Source organism: Phoxinus phoxinus (genome assembly GCF_949152265.1).
Source record: "Phoxinus phoxinus genome assembly, chromosome: 4".
Classification (NCBI taxonomy): Eukaryota; Metazoa; Chordata; class Actinopteri; order Cypriniformes; family Leuciscidae; genus Phoxinus; species Phoxinus phoxinus.
Genome location: NC_136879.1, coordinates 31,499,351 through 31,518,522, shown reverse-complemented (window position 1 = coordinate 31,518,522; position 19,172 = coordinate 31,499,351). Strand labels below are relative to the sequence as shown.

At 36.3% G+C, this 19,172-nt stretch overlaps 2 protein-coding genes across 9 annotated transcripts in view; both read left to right on the top strand.

Moving 5' to 3' along the window:
* The window catches only part of LOC306997947 (roundabout homolog 2), a 59,526-nt gene extending 50,490 nt beyond the window's left edge, over positions 1-9,036 (top strand). For 2 of the 8 annotated variants that reach the window (XM_079611588.1, XM_079611591.1), the window contains exons 17-27: positions 671-886; positions 978-1,020; positions 2,094-2,233; positions 2,324-2,593; positions 2,753-2,867; positions 4,947-5,159; positions 6,251-6,399; positions 6,504-6,602; positions 7,380-7,520; positions 7,846-7,985; positions 8,355-9,036. In XM_079611588.1, the coding sequence (XP_079467714.1) occupies positions 671-886; positions 978-1,020; positions 2,094-2,233; positions 2,324-2,593; positions 2,753-2,867; positions 4,947-5,159; positions 6,251-6,399; positions 6,504-6,602; positions 7,380-7,520; positions 7,846-7,985; positions 8,355-8,366 (1,538 nt within the window). In that variant the 3' untranslated portion in view covers positions 8,367-9,036. Of the gene's footprint in view, positions 1-670; positions 887-977; positions 1,021-2,093; positions 2,234-2,323; positions 2,594-2,752; positions 2,868-4,432; positions 4,573-4,931; positions 5,160-6,250; positions 6,400-6,503; positions 6,621-7,379; positions 7,521-7,845; positions 7,986-8,354 lie in introns of those variants that run through there. The other 6 variants (XM_079611586.1, XM_079611590.1, XM_079611585.1 and 3 more) reach the window with 4 other exon arrangements.
* Positions 9,037-16,284: 7,248 nt separating this feature from the next.
* lim2.3 (lens intrinsic membrane protein 2.3) lies at positions 16,285-18,560 on the top strand. The gene is made up of 5 exons (XM_079611596.1): positions 16,285-16,482; positions 17,388-17,580; positions 17,672-17,821; positions 17,910-18,044; positions 18,363-18,560. Exons 2-5 carry the CDS (start codon positions 17,406-17,408, stop codon positions 18,419-18,421), a joined length of 519 nt encoding a protein of 172 aa, XP_079467722.1. The 5' UTR covers positions 16,285-16,482; positions 17,388-17,405; the 3' UTR covers positions 18,422-18,560.
* The last annotated feature ends 612 nt before the right edge of the window (positions 18,561-19,172 follow it).

Here is a 19,172-nt window from a genome sequence, read left to right as displayed (position 1 = left end):
CAGACTTGATTCAGCTAATAACCAGCTTGGCCAGCTAATAACTTTCTTGGATTATTGACCAGCTAATGACTGGCTTGATCCAACTAATAACAACTTTAGACACATACATTTTGGCTAGCTAATAGCCGACTTCGCCAGTTATTTACAGGCATGATCCAACTACTAACCAGCTTGGCCAGCTAATTGCCAGATTGCAAGCTATTATCAATCTTGATCCAGCTAATAACCTGCTTGGCCAACTAATGGCCAAATTGAACCAGCTGATAACCTTCACGGATCACCAAATGCCCTGCTTTGCCAGCTAATCATTGGCTTAATTCAGCTTATAACCAGATATGAATCATGCTACCATGTTCCAAACAGCTACAAGTTTAAGATGGATTTTTTCCAGCTGGTTTAGGGGGAAAAATTACCACACAACTCTGATGGTGACATTTATCCCATCTGACAGATTCTTATCTTAGCATTTATATTATATTTTGTTTTAAGGAATCGAAAATGTTAAGGGATTTCCATGTGGTGTGTCAGTTGAAGATAGATTGAGTGAAATATATTTTGATAAAATGTTTCCTATATAAGACAGGAAGCATTTACTCTTCTGTCTCTTTTCCAATTTTACATAATCCCTCTTATTCACTTTTTTCCATTTCCTCCTTATATCTTCTATCAGAAGTAGCAATAGATCAGTCCTTGTCAGTGGTGAAGGATGATAGTGTCAGCCTATCCGAGCAGATCACAGAGGTGGTCCGTCAGCCAGCCTTCATCGCCGGGATTGGTGTATCGTCCTGGATGGTTCTTATGGGCTTTAGCGCCTGGATCTACTGCAAACACAGGAGGAGGAAAGAACTTGGACACTATACTACTTCCTTTGCATACACGCCTGCAGGTATTGTACCTTCTGCTAGCACAAAACTAGCAGTGCACCATGTTTTCAAATGAGCTTTGTGATGATTTCTTACTCATATTTTGTTCCTTAGTTGCACTCTCTCATGGTGATGGGTCAGATCTTATAAATGGAAGGTCTGTATCATGAACTCTCTATTCATACAAGAATCCTGAAAAGTGTATCATGGTTTCCACCAAAAATATGACACATTTTTGTTTGAATAAGAAATGTTTATTAAGCACCAGGATCAGTAAATTGGAATGATTTCTGAAGGATCATGTAACACTTTGCCATCACAGGAATAAATTACATTTTAAAATATTTTAAAGGAACACTCCACTTTTTTGGGAAATAGACTCATTTTCCAACTCCCCTAGAGTTAAACAGTTGAGTTTTACCGTTTTCGAATCCATTCAGCCGATCTCCGGGTCTGGCGGTAGCACTTTTAGCATAGCTTTGCATAGATCATTGAATCTGATTAGACCGTAAGCATCTCTCTCAAAAAAATTACCAAATAAATTACCAAATAGTTTCAATATTTTTCCTATTTAAAACTTAACTCTTCTTGACACTTGACTCTCCTGTAGTTACATCGTGTACTAAGACCGATAGAAAATGAAAAGTTGCGATTTTCTAGGCCAATATGACTAGGAACCATGGGTGCAGCAGGCGCAATGATATTACGCAGCGCCTGAAAATAGTCTCCAGCTAGGTAACTTCCAACGTGACCGGCACTAAGTTTGTAATATCATTTGCCTGCTTTTTTTAGAGAGATGCTAACGGTCTAATCAGATTCAATGATCTATGCTAAAAGTGCTATCGCCAGTGTTCCTTTAAAATGGAAAACAGTTATTTTAAATTGTACAAATATTTCACAGTATTACTGTTTTAGTGTATTAAAAAATGAATGGTACTGTATGTGTAAATGTCTATAATTCAATGTGATTATCATTAAATGGGTCATATTATGGATTGTATTTTATTTTCACATAAAAAGGGGAATATAGCATCTTACAAGCACTGCAGCAAAAAAAAAAGTAGAACATGGAAAGCGATCACGAAAAAGTATATAAAAAAACTTTGACTAACATTAAAATGAATATTATCCCTTTAAAAATAATTCATTATTATTTTTAAGATATAACTTAATACAAATATTTTATGTAAAATATTCTATATTACATTAAATATTTCCATTTTCTGACAGGCCATGTTTGCTGGAGTCCCACTTGGGTAGTTACCCTTGGCTGGCTGACTCGTGGCCCGCCAGCAACTTCTCCCGAAATGGAAAAGACTCAGTCAACTGCTGTGCAGGCAGACTTGAATCAACAAATCAATACTACAACAGTAAGTTCTCTGTCATGGGCGGTCCTCTACATTATGGTACTGTCACACTTACAAATCATATCTCCCATAACTCATTAATCTGTTTTTCAGCTTCAGGATTATCAAATTATGTGAACCAGAATGGGAAGTACAGCCCAGCCTCTAATGAAGGCGATATATACTGTACCATCAACCCAACCGATGCAGATGGGCATGACCTGTGCAGCCTGTACTCTCAAGGTCCAGACCCGTACACCAGCACACCTGTCCTCTCCAAAACTGACCTCTACAGCATGGAGCAGGACCTGGACCAGTGGAGCCTTCAGTCCAGCCACAGTGGAGCAGAATATGCAAAACTTCAGTACCCAAGAGGCCAAAATGGTAGGAGCAACATTGATTTCAATCATGAAGGTTACGGGATTAATCCTTAAGGTATTAGGCAGGAATTATGCAGACAGATTGGATCAACTAATGCTGATGCTGAATTTTATGCAAATGGACTTGAGTTTGGCCTTGTGACTGTTTCTTGCTATTTTACAGCCAAACTGACAAAGCCGAAGTCTCTGGGACAAACCTCCTCACCCCAGTGGTCTGATGTGTTGTCCCTACATTCAGCACAAAACAAGGAGGTTCAAAACACAGACAAAACACACAGGTAATAACCACTGCCATACTGTGGCAGGGTATTGGTAGACGTCCAAATAAACATGGTAGTTAACAGTAAATTTACTAAAAGAAAAACATGGTACTATCATGGTACATGTTCAAGCATGTCAAAAAACAAATGGGTCCTGACTCTCTGTGGTCATTAAAAACCCCAGGATGTCCTTCGAAAAAGAGAATTTGCCCCTTGGCCTCTGTCCATCATGGCCTCCTAATCATCCCCATATTGACTGGCTTCATCCCTGTCTCCTCTCCACCAATAAGCTGGTGTGTGGTGGGCGTTCTGGCGCAATATGGCTGCCGTCGCATCATCCAGGTGGATGCTGCACATTGGTGGTGGTTGAGGAGATTCCCCCTTCCATGTGAAGCGCTTTGAGTGCCCAGAAAAACACTATATAAATGTAACAAATTATTAATTATTATTATGAAATGTGGCAAGTATGGAATTACAATGGTACATGTACAAAACATGTCATAAAACCTTTGTGAAACTGTGGACAATTTAAACATTTAAAAACATGCTAATACCATGTTAAATGTCCACAAAAAACATTATAATCATTGGTACAGTAGATATCCAAAAAAACATGGTGTCACATTACCATGGTGCATGTCCAAAACCATAATACCATGCCATAAAACCATTGTAATATTATGGTAAATGTCCAAAACATGGTACCATGCCAAAATGACATGGTAGTACCATGGTGTCATGTCAAACGACCATGGTACTTGTTCAAAAAGCAATATTAATACCATGGTACATTTCCTGGTACCATGATACAGCTCAGCTCATGGTACCATGTCAGAGTACATATCTAAAAAACATGGTATTACCATGGTGCATGCCCCAAACCATAGTGCCATATAGTACCATATAGTCATAAAAACAATGTCATACTATGGTGCATGTCCAATTGGCCAAAAACGCTATGGTAATACCATGGTACATGTTCAAAAGCCTCAGCAATACCATGGTCAATTTCCAAACACACAGTACCATGTCAAAAACATTATAATACCATGGTACATATCTAAAAAACTGGCAGACTCTTTTATAACAAAGTGACTTACATTGCATTTCAAGGTACAAATTTACATTATTATCAGTTCTTGCTTTCCCTTGGAATCAAACCTATGACCTTGGAGTTGCAAGCGCCAACACTCTACTGATAGAGCTACAGGAAAGCATATTGTAGTACCATGATGCATGTCCAAAAACAAATGATAAAGTGCAATTTAAAAAGAAAACATGATAATACCATGGCAAATGTCTGATAACCATGGTACCGTGTCAAAATTCCATGGTAATACCATGTTACTTTTTGATACTTCTTTTGTAACAGTCTGTCAGCCAAGTTCCAGAAGATTTCATAGGCTTATATGTGTGCTTTTCAGTAGCTGTCGTTCTTCTTCTCTTTTTTTTTTAAAGTTCTGACACTCTTGGATATAATTCTCCTTCTCTGAAAAGTGACCCAGTATGGAACCTGTGCAACATGGTAAAATGTAGTCTGGGAGATAAATTGAGGTCTTATCTAATCTTATTTGATGTTTCAGCTCAAAGTGACAGGGGCTAATGATGTTAGCGCTTAGAGCCGAGCCTTTCTGGCTGTTTGAGACGGGGCCGAGAGGCAGGTCACCAGACGTGGCTTCCCAGAATGAACCTTTAAGAATAGCCACGGCTTGGAATGAAGCGAATCCACGCATACCAACCTTTGTCCTCAATGCTTTCTTCCTTTCACAACATATTTTTATCACCACCCTCCATGAATGAAACTGCTTTGACAAATTTTTGATACGCTTTTTTTACAATGCTGTCTTTTGTGCCCACATTGGATTCTCTTTGATATGATTTATTTTTATTTATTTTTCAAAGGACCACAGTTTGGTTTTATTTACCGCAGTCTTTTATCGTGTAATGAAATCTGTGCTTGATACATCAGGGGTCCTGAGTCTTTTTGATATGTGTTCTTTTTATGTGCTTTTGCTTTGTTTTACCCTTAGTTTGTGTTTTAGTGGTGTATTTAGTGGAGTTTATAGGTTTAACTAGCATCAGTTTACGTCCCTATAGCCCTGAGAAGGATGAAGAGTGGTGTCCTCCTCTGCCTGAGCGAACTTATCTGATCGAGGGTCTGGAGGACGCAGCCACTCTGCCTTTGAGAGGAGAGGAAGCCAACAGGGCCACAACCTACAGTCTCCAGTCCACTGCAACTCTCACACCCTCCCCCAGCGAGGAGCAATACCCGGCTAACCTACGCCTGCAGCATCCAGACCTGCTGCCACGGTAAAAACACACATACACACATCAGGATATGACAATAAAGGAATTGTTCACCCTTAAAGTCAGCATGAAATAGAAGTTCCGATAGTCTTTTTTTCCATATTGTGACGTATATCCAAGTACACCGGCTTGTCAAACTAGAAAACAATCAGGGCTGGGCTTGATTTAGTCCATGGGGAATTGATTAGATGGTTGTGGTTTGCTATTGGTGGATCTCATGTGAGTGACAGGTTGTCCCGCCCTCACGCCAGTAAACACGTCATCAGAGAAGAGAAGAGGTGTTGCTGCAAGAGGAAGGGGAAGTTATTTTGATTAAAGATTACAAGGGCACATGAATTATAATAATGATGTGAATTGATAAATCATTTATAATAAATAGTGTAAAATTCATTAAAAAATTTGAATTGTCCATTTTGATTTCATGATGATTAAAAAAAAAAAATCTCAGTTGCTGTTTATCAGGTTTATCTTCCTGTCATGATTTTTCTTCTTCTGTGGAACACACATTTTTGAAGAATATCCTGGCTGCATCCTAAAAAAAATTACCCTGAACGTATCATAAAAGTCTTCTGAAGTGATGTGAAATTTAAGATATTAAGTTGACCAACCATATTTAATTATCAATGAATAATAATAAATATATTGTATCTATTTATTATTATTCATTGATAATTAAATATGGTTGCAAGCAAATTACTGAAGGACCATGTGACACTGACGACTGGAGTAATGATACTGAAAATTCAGCTTTGACATTTCAGGAATAAATAAATTTTTTAAATATATTCAAATAGAAAATAATTGTTTGACACTGTAGTGATATATCACAATTGATATTGTTCTTGCTGTATTTTTGATCTAATAAATACAGCCTTGGAGTTTTTTCTAATCTTACTGAATCCAAACTTTTAAACAGAAGTATATACAGTATAAGACTACACTGTTAAAATAATGCTTATTCAATTATTTAAATACTATTTTTTTTCTTGTTCTTTTTTCTGGTTTTACCATGTTTTGCAATGACAGTAGCCTTAGAGTCTAAAATGGCATAAAGCAAACACACATCTAAATTGTTAATGTGTTTTGTTCAACAGGAAAGCACAGTGTACACACAGTGCACAGTTTGCTCTCTCCAACCCAAAGCCGTTCACCAAGACAGAGTCTCTTATTGGCAGTGTTCCCTACCACAGCGGCCCTTGGAGAGACATTGCAGAAATGGAGGATCTATTCTCCAACAACACAGGTACAAGAAGGCCCTACAACACTGCAAAAACGACTGTTTTTATTACATTTATTGCTAATGATTATGGATGGAGAACATAATATTTGTTTTCTTACTGCTATTAGGAGAATATACGTCATTTACATCCTCAATTCAGAAGCCAAGGCCTAAGAAGAAATCTCAGAGGGATGGCCTTGTGAGACGAGAAGTGTTGAAACCAGGCAGTAAGAACCCACACACCGGTAGTTAATACATGATTGATCGAAAGCAACTAAAGCATTTGTTTCTCTAATCAGTGGTGGACAGAAACAATGTGTTTTTACTTTGTTACTGTACTAATGTACATTTTTCAAGTGTACTTTTTTTTTTTTTTTACTTCACTACATTCCAAAGATTAATATCATACTTTTTACTCCACTACATTTCATAAAAGCATGTCGTCCCTCGTTATTGTGATTTGAAGAAATCGTCACCCGAGACGCGATAGCGGTGTCCGATTTGTCAACAAACTGATTCTTTTTAATTAACCTGTTAAATCGGTTCGCAAATCACACTGAATGATTCATTTGTGAATTGGACTGATACGATAGCACAAATTAATGCCCATAAATCTTCCCCGTCTCTATAGCCGTTTCTAATAATGTGAAACTAGTGTGTTTGTATAGTGTTCTTTTTCAAATGTTAACACCTTTTTCCCTATGTGACGTCTGTTTTTATGTTTATATCTGTCAACACATATTTTTACACATTTTAATTTCCCCATTTTTATTTTGCAATCAATCAGTACTTTTAATACTTAAGTACATTAAAAGTCAATTACTTTTGTACTTTTTCATGAGTGAAATTGAAAAGGAGTACTTAATACTTCTACTCGAGGTATATTTCATTAGGCTATCTGTGTTTTTACTCAAGTGCTTAATTTGTGTACTTCGTCCACCATTGTCTGTAATAATGGAGTTTTTAAATGATCATTCACACTTTGGGTTTCTGCATGTGTGCAGATCTGCCGCCTCCACCTGCGCCTCCTCCTGTAACCGAGGACCCTCTCAAGCACCTGACAGACAATGGTGGGAGCAGGACGGCCCCGCAGCACAGAGAGAGAAGATCAGACCGCAGGACAGCAGCACAGTGGAGCACGGAAGGTGAGACTTAGGGTTACTACTAAAAATCAGCCCCAAAACACCTACATAGCAATGCAATAAAATATAGGATGCAGTTTTCCATATAAAATGGTAATATAAAACCAAAAATTGTAAATAAATAAGCATTTACATTTTTTATATATATATATATATAATATATATATGTAACACTGTAGGATCATGGATAGGAGTTTAGCACAGGCAAACATCACTCTAATTTTCTTCATAACGTGTGGTTGTAAAATATAAAAATATGGTTCTTCTGTGTATTGCTTTTTTAGTTTTTTGGTTCTTGTATTTGACTGTTGAATATTTTACTATATAGATGAAGATTTAATCCAGTATTTCAAAGCAAACCTGCTGTCCAGCGGTCAGATGTCCAGCCCCTGTTCCCTCGTGAGAAGCTCCGCCTCTCAATCCTCCGCAACCTTGCGTTCCTTGGGGGCAGGAAGGAGGAGAAATGAGGTTAGATGAGTTTGTTTTGGACTGTGTGTCTTGTCTGGTCGCACATGGTCTGAATAAGTTCATTAGTCGCTCGCCACGCGCGGGGGCCTTGGAGCGCTGTAGTAAATTAGCAATCGATAAGCTCCAGGACACTGAGCGTGCAGAGCTGGAAACACACTAAATGAATCCGGCAAATGATTACATTTCCACTTTTTTAAAGAACTGCGATGTCTCATGTGGTCTCTATGGTATTGATATTCCATTGAATATTAAAAATACGACCCATGTTTGTCGGTAAGAATGTTACAGCATGTGCTTTCATATTCCAGGATTAGATTGCTTGGCAACAAAATGATGATTTGATGTCATTTTGGGCTTGTTTATTTTCAGAACATGATATGAGGAGAGGAAGTTGTCCCTGCGTCCTGTTGTTCACCGCTCTACATGCAACATACGCCATGCAGTGTATATGCCTCCACGCTCTGGTCCTTCACCCCTCTGATTTTTGTCTAGGTATTTTTTTAGAAAACATTTTTAAATGACCCATTGTTGTCCTACCTCTGTATGTATATATTTTTACAATGTTTTTTGTGTCAAGAAGAAGCATCCCGGATGGTGCTATTTTATTTATTATTATTTATTGTATTTATTAGTTTAAAAAGAAAATGAAATGTTTAAAAAAAAAAAAACTGTTTTAGATGAAAACTAAAACACATCTAAATTTTAGATGAACATGATGTTTGAATGTATCTGGTTCAAACATGTATGCCTCAATGTCTACATGTGATAAAAAGCTGTTTCAACATCTTCGTGAAAAAAATATAGCAAATGTTATCAGGATATGTGAACAAACCATGCAATTATACATTAGTAAGCCTGTAGAATACCAGATGTTTCTTGTTGTAAATCCTCACTAGGACTGTCACCTTATTATCCTGTGCTCACTGAAGGGTTTTTCTTTTCTCCTGAAGAATGATTTGCACCATGTCAGACTGTTTTCCACAAATGCATCAATCATATGCAGATTGCATACAATACAATAAAATTCATGTTCTAAGACATGTTTTACAGTACTGTTGCTGATATGGATTTCTTATTGTATTATTTAGTCAATAACTGTGCACTTGTGTATGGAGAATGGAAAATGCATAATGTAAATCTCAGTCTTCATTGAGTTTGAATTAGAATTTGATTGGCTGAGCGGAATTACAGGAGGACCGATTCCACTGATAAGGTGCGATCACTTTTTCCTTTGTACGTTGAAATTCCGTGGGCGAAGCATTCGTCTCGGGTTGGAATTCATGTGATTCAAGTTTGTTGAATTTTTAACATGCGAATTCACTTCATTTACAAAATATAAAGCTGCTTGGTTTGGAAGTTACCTCTGATTAAGCTTCTTTTTTTTTTTACATTAATCGCTGTTCATCGTTCCACTACTGACATTGAATGACTGCAAGTTACATCGATATGCCAGTAGGTGGCGACAAGCAGGCTGTCTTTTTAAAGGAACACGCTGACTTTTTGGGACTTTAGCTTATTCACCGTATCCCCCAGAGTTTGATAAGTCCATACATACCCTTTTCATCTCCGTGCGTGCCGTAACTGTCTGACGCACCCACTACTAGCCTAGCTTAGCACAAAGACTGGAGGTAAACGGCTCCAGCTAGCATACTGCTCCCAATAAGTGAAAAAATAACGCCAACATTTTCCTATTTACATGTTGTGATTTGTGTAGTCACAGCGTGTACAAATAACAAGGTCAATGAGACACAGCCATCTTCTAACCGTATACATGGGAACTATATTCTCAGAAAGCGAAGCACTGCTACTTGGCGGAGTGATTAGCGCAACACTCTGAGTGAACTCTCTGCTCCTCACCACGGGGCTTCTCAGGCACTGCGAGCAAATCACTCCGCAGAAGTAGCAGTGCTTCGCCTTTGGAGAATATAGTTCCCAAAATGCAGTTCCGATTTCATTGACTATCTTCATGAACGAGTCATTGAAACATTAACTCAACCAATTTGTTCACACACACTGATTCATTCATTTGTTCTGAGACGAACAATGGTTTTTGCTTTCGATTCTTTTGGAACAAGTTTCGTTGGCGGAGCAAAAACAAAGTAACTGGCTATATTGTGCTTAGAAGGAACATTACTAACTCTTAAATTCTTGTTTATTGAACTGTCTGGCAACAGCAGCATCAATAATGTTGTAATATTCCTTAATTATCTTTGTGTTTTTACTAAAACCAAATGGGCAAATATGTATGGCCCAATGCAGAGAGTCTCGCGTGACCATCCAAATACCTACTTATTTTTATTTAGATGGAAAGCTACAAGCCAGTGATTGAATTCCTCTCTTCATAAATTGAATTTACTCCCTAAAATGGCTTAACTGCCTCATAAATCAAAAGACTGTTATTTTGGTGTTGGAGCAGCAAAAACTTGGCTTTTTTAAGGACAAAACACCATCAGCACCAGAGCATCAACACAACTGCAAATCAGACATTTGAATTTTCAGTCGCTTAGAAACAAGTGCAGAAATAGACGACATGTTTAGTGAATACACCAGCCTGTTTTGAGCACATTAACTATGGCCTAATTATAGTTTTGTGTCATCCACAAAGATGTGACCCAGAGGAGAATGTGAATGTGTCTCACTTGAGACCTTTCTCTAGAGATCATTTTGAAATTTGAACAAACACTTGATCTCTACATGTCTCTCTGCCTCTGATTCTGACCCCACTCACCCCGTGCTGCCGAGGCACACTCGAAATCACACAAGTCGGCAACAAACAGCCTTAATTACCTCACGTGATATTTAAAACCCTGTGAGGGCCCTCTGGGTTTAAATAACAAAAACATTTGAAAATGTATGCTAGTGTGGATGGGCCGTTGCTGGGATACTTGTAAAGTTATCGGTATGCAGTTAATGCTGTTAAATATGGGCCATTGAGTGAATCGGCTTGTCCTTATACTCAGTCACTTAACACATATGATGCCATTTGAAATTTTTCCATCCCAGTTGGTTCTTTGAGACATTTAAAGATGTTTAAAATCTCTGCGTTGATTGGTGGGGAGCTTTTTTTTAGGATTGTATTGCAGTGGGATCCTTCATTGCTGGGATATAATCCAGAGAATTTGTGGAAGAGACTTTGAGGCCTTTGTTGTTAAAGTCAGCATGAAACAGAAGATTGGATAGTCTTTTCAAGATTGAAACGGCTTCTCGAACAAGAACATTTTATTTTTGTTTTTGTGGGCGGGGCTTGATTCTGTCCATTGGGAATTGATTGGATGCGGTTTGCTTTTGGTGGGTCTCATGTGAGTGACAGGTTGTCATATTGAGAAAATAGAGAAGGTGAATTTTTATTTCATGCTGACTTTGATGTAAATGATAAATAAATGATCCATCAATCAGTAATTTTACTTTACTTGCATTAAAAAGTAAGCTCTTTTGTACTTCTACTCAAGTATTATTTAAAAGAAGTAATTATACTTTAAATGGAGTAACTGGAGTAAGGACAGTATCTGTACTTTAACTTAACTTGATTTACGCACTTCTTCTACCATGTTTGAGCGCAGTGGATCCAGGGTTTTATACTGTGATTTTCAATCCACAAGACAAATGGAACCGAAGAGAGGCTGGTTGACTCTAACTTTGAGTAATTTCCCATTTCAATTCATGAGGATTAACTGAGCTACAGCCAGGCCTGTGTTGGATCATAGTCTAATGAGGAGAAATGACTGACAGAGTGCCTTAATTCAGACATATGGGGAAATGTGCTCTAGAGTGTGTAATGAACTTGCATCACTATCTAAGATGTAAATGACTGTTACTTTGGATTTATTATTGAAATGTGAAACTAAAAATACAATTCCAGCCAGAGGCAGAAGTAGCAGTCAGACTGAAAATATCACAATTTTCCAATTCTGGCTCTGAATTTGCTAATCACTCAGTATTGATAGAAAAGTCACATTCGCTCATGCTGAAAGGCTCAGCTGCTTAATTATGATGAGATCAATTCAGCACCTGACATTACCATTTTAATCTTTTTTATGTCAAATAGATTGTGAGGGAAAATATTCCTAAAAGGTACAGGCATTTGTTTATTTTCCTACTTACAGACCCATTTATATTGTTTGAGAAAAATGATATAGCTTATGATAAAGACTTTATGCAATACATACGGCATGTTGTTTGCAAAAGTAAATAATTTGTTATATTTATAGTTCAAACCACAGAGACCGAAACTTCTCGGGCCAGCAGCATGTGTCCGAATTTCAATCTTAACCGTTCTATTTCATCATAAACGATCTGAAAACAGAGCTTTAAGTGTAAAATACCGAACTTGTCCTTTAAGATCTAGGCAATAAACCTGAAGAGAAACAATTTGAGTTATTTTAAATGTATTTGTATAATGTTCTATATGTAAAGTGTTTTGAATGAATAAATTAGGCATTTAAATAGCGTTTTAATGTCAGGGCTCTCTCCTCAACCCCCACCAAAAGCCATTTTTTAGAAGGTATATTTCAGAAGTCCTCTAAAATTGAGGCCTTCTTTCTCACTGATTACCACTGCTTGCTTATTCAGTGTTTGAGCTCATTTTTGCACCGTTGAAAAAGCACTAGAAGAAGATTGGAAACTCAATTGCTTGAAGCCATTGTTTCAGTTGTAAAATGGATTTAGACGAGCACAAATCTAATTAGCCAATTGGTTAGCCAGCAGCACTGATCCACAGTGACGTTTAGCCTAATGAATCCGACACACTGCGTTGTTTGCCGCAGTTCCCTCAGCACGCTGAAAGGAATCGTGTGTCCCGACGTGAGCTTTCAGCACCTTAGAAGCCATTCAGACAAAACACAGGAGGATTATGGCACCTGTGATCATTTAGTCATTGTTGCGTCATTTCAAAATCAATGCCTATGACACAAAGGTTGACGTCAGGATGCAGTACTTGCTATGCAGAGCGCATTCTGCCTTGTACAATTTCACCCCTGGGAACAAATACAATGAAGCTTGTATAATTGAGGAGTGAATTAATACTGCATCACAAACTCCTCATTATACATTATAAGCTCCGATTTCTCTCTTGTACCCCATGGATCTAGTTTCGATGGCCACAAATCATTAATTTAAAAAGACCCTTTCATTCGGTCAGTTCCTAGTCTAGTTTGTGTATTTATTATAAACACTAGTCATAGTAAAACAAATTCATCCGTCTCTTTTTTACAAAGTAGGTACATCAAATTTAGTTTTATATGTTCACAAAAAGATCAAAACAAAACAGATAAAACAATAGGCCTATATAAAGCACAACATTGGATTGGATCTTATTTCACAAAAGGAGACAGAGTATATATATAGTATTTCAGTAGACATAACCATCCTGTCTATTTGAGGCCAAAAAAAAAAGAAAAAAGGTATATCTGAAGTCATGACCCCTTCTTAGAATAATAAATAAATTGATACTAATTATATTACATTTTCACATTGCTCAATTTAAATCCAACATACAATTTTGAGTGTAGCCTAATGTACAGTGATTCCATATTTTATGGTACTTATGAATTGTTAAATACTAAATACAATTACCAGAAGTAAGAACCTAAATGTAGGCCTATATGCTATAAACAAACAACTACACCGCGGTCGCATGACTTCAGTGTCACCACTCACCATGTTAAACTTCTGACTAGCAGAGTCAGAGTTCCGCACCTTGGCGAAAATGACTCCAATACAAGTCACCAAATTCACCAAATGCATTAGTCCACCCAAGAGAGATCCCATTGAAAAACAAGAAACAGTTGATTTGTAAGGAGAGCAAATCACATGTTTATTTTCTAAAATAAAAATAAAACTGAACACCTCAATATTGCAATAAATCAAGGTCGACACAACAGCCTCTTAAACGTCTACAAACACTTAAGTCTCAGTTGAGCTCAAGAGCTCAAAAAGGCCATAGTAAACCAATATCCTTCAGAAAGATTGCTTTACGGATAAAACATTTTTTTAGTAAAATGAAATCGTCAAAGCCTACTTGCACTGATCGTGCTGGTTTCAGTCTCATCTCATATGAAACATATGTAATTCAGCAACTACACTAATGCACACACATTTGTGTAAAGTAGATTTGTTGACAAGTTTGGGTGAGCAAGGGCAAAACCCACAATGTGTAGTACCTTTAATGCCATGTAGATGGCGATATCGCTTCTTTATAGCAGATATAAAGTGCTGCAGAAAAAGCTATAGGTGCCATTTCTCTCTATGGCTCTGGGTGTCATGCTAAATGTAACGAGAACTTGCACTACTCATCATAAATGTACTGTAGTAGAGTAGGCCTACACTTGTTCAAAAATGTATTATGTAAGAGAGTAAAAGTTGCTAATATCTTTGATACTCAGTAAAACTACAAAGTAGCCAAAAAGATACTTAAGTATAGTAACTAATTATTTTACTCAAATACTTTACACCACATCTTTTCCCGAAACAATCAGACAAAAAAATTACTTAGATTTTGTTTTCACAAGAGCGCTTTTATAAACACAATAAAAGTTTACACATGTTTGGCCCGATGACGTTTAATGACGACAACCTCTATTCCCATTTACTGTAACCACTTGTTAGCAACTTTCTTTTTCAAGACAAGTAAAAGGAGAGTATTACTGATGTATTTTATTTGATGTTGTTATTTTTTTAAATAAAACAATAAAATATCTTAGATTATTGTAACCAAAGACCACATTTTTAGGCAACCCATAAAAAAAAAACATTGACTTAAGGATAATAGAACCGGAAGTGTTAAAATGCTAACTAGCTTCTGGGATTTGGCATACAAAAATACAACATCCCTGCAGCACTCAAGTCTCAGGCCTTCACTAGTCTCAGAAATAATGTAGACCTATTTAGTAAGCATATGTTCATCAATTTGGGGTAGGCCTCAGTGAAATGTACACCATAACTTTTGCATATACCTGACTGAGCCAAAACATGTTTGATCTGTAAATATTACAGGTAAGATCTGTTTGGAGACAGAAAACATAAAAGTAGGCCTATCCCTCAGAGACACTGAGGAACACAGTGTCGGTATGTTGGGTGCACTGTATGATCAATAAGTTACGACAACATATGTTTTTACATTGCTTTAACTCATCAAAATAAGCCATTAAAAAAAATATGTTATGCAAGATTCAACTCATTTTTTAAGTCAGAATCCTGTGATTCTGGTTTAAATTACTTAAACATCCAAGTTGATTGTACTTAAGAATTGTATTTTTTTTACAGTGTGTGTATTCAGAAAACTACAACCACTACTATCAGTTAAAAGTACAGTCATGCTGTTAAAAAGGACATGCAGGGATTCCCTTTGGCGTTTGGCCACAGCTGTATAAGCTGCTTTGTATCCTACACTTCCAGAAAACAAGGTACAAAATAAGTAGCCTATGTTATTGAATGACCAGTGACAGTTCTGTACCTTTTTTTTCTGAGAGTGTATATGGTAAAAAGTCTCCCTCTGCTGGTTGTAAAATGTGCACAGCATCCTCATCAACTAAAAAGCATTTAAGTGCACTGTTTTTAATCTGTTTTGAATCATGAATAATGTGTTCTGCTACTGCTTTTTAATCCTTTCACAAATACAAATATAAAAAACCTTTATCTTCTTTCCTGAAAAGGAAAATTTCATTAAAGTGCAAATTATTGATTTATAAAGTTCCAGCTGCTATAATGTGCAATGTCCTGCAGAGGATTTATGTTTTATTAGTTCCTGTCGGTAGATGAGCTCTATTTTGATCTGTTCATTACTTTCTATGTTCAGTCTACTGCATTACTGTAATGAGAAGGCTCTGGGTGGCATCTAATGTCTAAGAAGAGATGGAGCTTTCAAAGGTTCACGAAGAAGCTTTTAAAAAATAAAGGCCCAAAACTGTGTACATAATGTACATTAAATATGACATAAATATGAACTGTTAAGTGATCAGTGGGGGAGAAATATTTTTTTTGCCATGTTTTGGTGTCATTTTGTATGCTGAAAATCATTCACATATTCTTTCTGTAAAATAAATATTTATAAATTATGGCAATAGTGTTTTGCACGTTTCTTCTTTCGTAATATGTTTTACGAAGCTCCTTAAATTAACATAAATAAAAAATAATCAAATGATTTTAACGGGAAACAAGAATTAGTCATGTTTTTTTTTTCTGAATCACCTGAAAAACTGCTTGTCAGTTTGCTGTCACCTATGATGCTTCTATATTGTGAATTGAAAGTACTTTGTCATCAGTATTAGTGAAAGCTACTGCAAAATAGTTTTGTATTTTCAGCAGATTCTCTTAAGCACTCATTGGGCCTCTCTGATTGGCTGCTGGTCGGACAGCTCTATTGTTCCTCTCCGCTGTCCACAGCTCCTGTGCCCTCACAAAAAAATAACTGCCAATAGCTCATGGAAATCTGCCTGCCTTGGCTTAATTGAGCTTCACACTATTCAGTCTAATAATATATTTTTTGGGGAAGAAAAAACAGGTAGGTTTTTATTTTTCATATTATATGTTTGGTTGTTGTTCGGGTTGGGGTTTCAAAAGTTTAGGCCCATCAGTCAAGTTTTTGTGGACGCAGATGATTTGATGGGGTTTAAATGCTGTACATTTGTTTGTAAATAGTGTTCTGAAAACTAGTTTATCTTTATTTACAGTATACCAGATAAATATAAGGGTATGATTTTTGGCATCAATCATTCATGGACAAATAAAACCAAAATGACTTTGAAATATAATTTATTTAAACAACTGTAAAGATTTCTTTCTTTCTTTCTTTTTTTAATTAATTGTAATTTAACTTCTGCTCTTTTTGATGGAAAACCTAATAAATTGTTATTGTTCACTAAAAATAAAAAATGTTTTCATTCATTGAAATGAAGCTGAAATAAAGTATAAATATTAGATGAAAAAATTATATATATATGAAAACTAATAACAGCACATAACAACATTGATTGTTAATTTGTTAACATTTGTTAATGTATTAACTAACATGAACTATAACCATGAGCAATACATTTGTTACTGTATTTGTTCATCTTTGTTAATGTTAGTTAATAAAGATCCAGCTGTTCATTCACGACATCTCACAGTGCATTAACTAATGTTAACAAATCCAACATTTTGTTTGAATAATGTTGTACTACATGTTGAAATTAACATTAACAAAAATTAATAAATACTGTAGAAATGCAGTTCATTAGTTCATGTTACCTAATGAAACCTTATTGTAAGGTGTTACCAACATAACAATAAAAGATAATTCGAAATATTATCAATACTATAGTATATAAAAAATAGTTCATAAATACATGATTGATCAATCTTGTGTTTAAAGAGATATCACCTTGATGAATTATTTTTTTAGCATTAACTCTGATTTTTTGTCAGTGTGTTTGTAGGTGCAAGATGTACAGCTTTATGGGAGGTGGGTTGTTTTGTGCAGGAGTAGGGAACATACTCCTGGTGATCTCCACCGCCACAGACTACTGGATGCAGTACCGCCAGTCCAGCAGTTACATGCATCTGGGTCTGTGGCGCTACTGTGTGCCTGGAAAATGCATGATGCACACAGACAGCATCGGTGAGACCATCACACCACGGACTAAAAATGTATCCATTAGGATGTTGTACAAGGTTCTTATACTGACTAGTATCTGGTTGATTTGGAACAGCATACTGGGATGCGACCCGGGCCTTCATGATCCTGGCTATCCTAGCTTGCTTCTTTGGCATCATCATCGGTGTCATGGCTTTCATCAATTACTCCCCCTTTAGCGGCTTTGACAAAACCTTTTCTGCAGGAATTCTCTATTTCATCTCATGTAAGAATGTTTTATTTATTCCCAAAATGTATCTGAAGTCACAGTTTATTTGTGAACCTGAGTTGGATTTTGTGGCTGTACCTTCCAGGCTTCTTTGTGCTGCTGGCCATGGCTGTCTACACTGGCATGACAGTCAACTACTATGGAAAACGATATGGGAACTGGCGGTTCTCTTGGTCCTACATAATGGGTTGGGTTTCTGTGGTGCTCACATTCTTTTCAGGTACACTAGACAAAGCGTGTGATTAACATAGCTACAGTTTTATTGAGAGCATATTACTACAGAAAAATATGTGTATAAAAGTGCACATTTAAAATAGTGCGGTAAGTGCAATTTAAACTAGACGTTTATAGGCGTCCCGTAGACGTCTACTGTTTGTTTTTACAAACTGAGGTATGAGTCAACGATATTTTCTGTGGGATTTAAAGAACAAGCATTAATACACAAAAACTGAAATGTTAAATCACGAACACATGGTCAATGTCTCTCAGTAATTATTAAGGATTATTGTTGCTTATTATTCCTGGTGTTTCTCTGCAGGGATCTTCTATATGTGTGCTTACCGGATGCAAGAGCCAAGAGGCCCAATGTCACGCTGATGCTTCTCATCCGAAATCTGCTATTCGAACCCTTCAGTCTGAATGTGAACCATGTCATCCCTGATCCCTTCCTTTTAGACCTGTCATTTATTGTTTATTTTAAAATCACAGAACACAAACGAATAAATGACTAATACAAGTGTTCAGTTCATTTTATGTTTATACATAATCTAATTTCCAATATACATAATATATATAAAGCATAATGGGCAGTTTAGGTTGGTATTAAAAAAGTAGCCTAATACTTTAAATATATTTAGGTTTGGAAAAAAACATTTTAGAATTACTGGCTTTTTTGGTGAAATGTCGATCATTGAAGTCGAATTTCTTTTATAATTTAATCTGCACTATTAAAAAGTTGGTAAGATTTACGTTTAAAAAAAAAAAAAGGCATGCTCACCAAGGCTGCATTTATTTGACCAAAAATACAGTACTATTGTGAAATATGTATAATGCAATTGTCTGAACTTGAATATAATTTATTACTGTGACGGCAAAGTTTGATCCTTCATAAATCATTCTAATTTGAAGATTTGCTGCTTAAGAAATATTTCTTATTATCAAAGTTGAAAACAGTAACTTGTGCGGTTTAATATTTTGGTGGAAACAGTGACACATTTTCGGGATTCTTTTAATGAATAAAAAGTTGACATGAAATAGAAATCTTTTGTAACGTTATAAATATTTTACTGTCATTTTTGATCAATTTAATTTAATGCAACCTTGCTGAATAAAAGTATTACATAAAAAA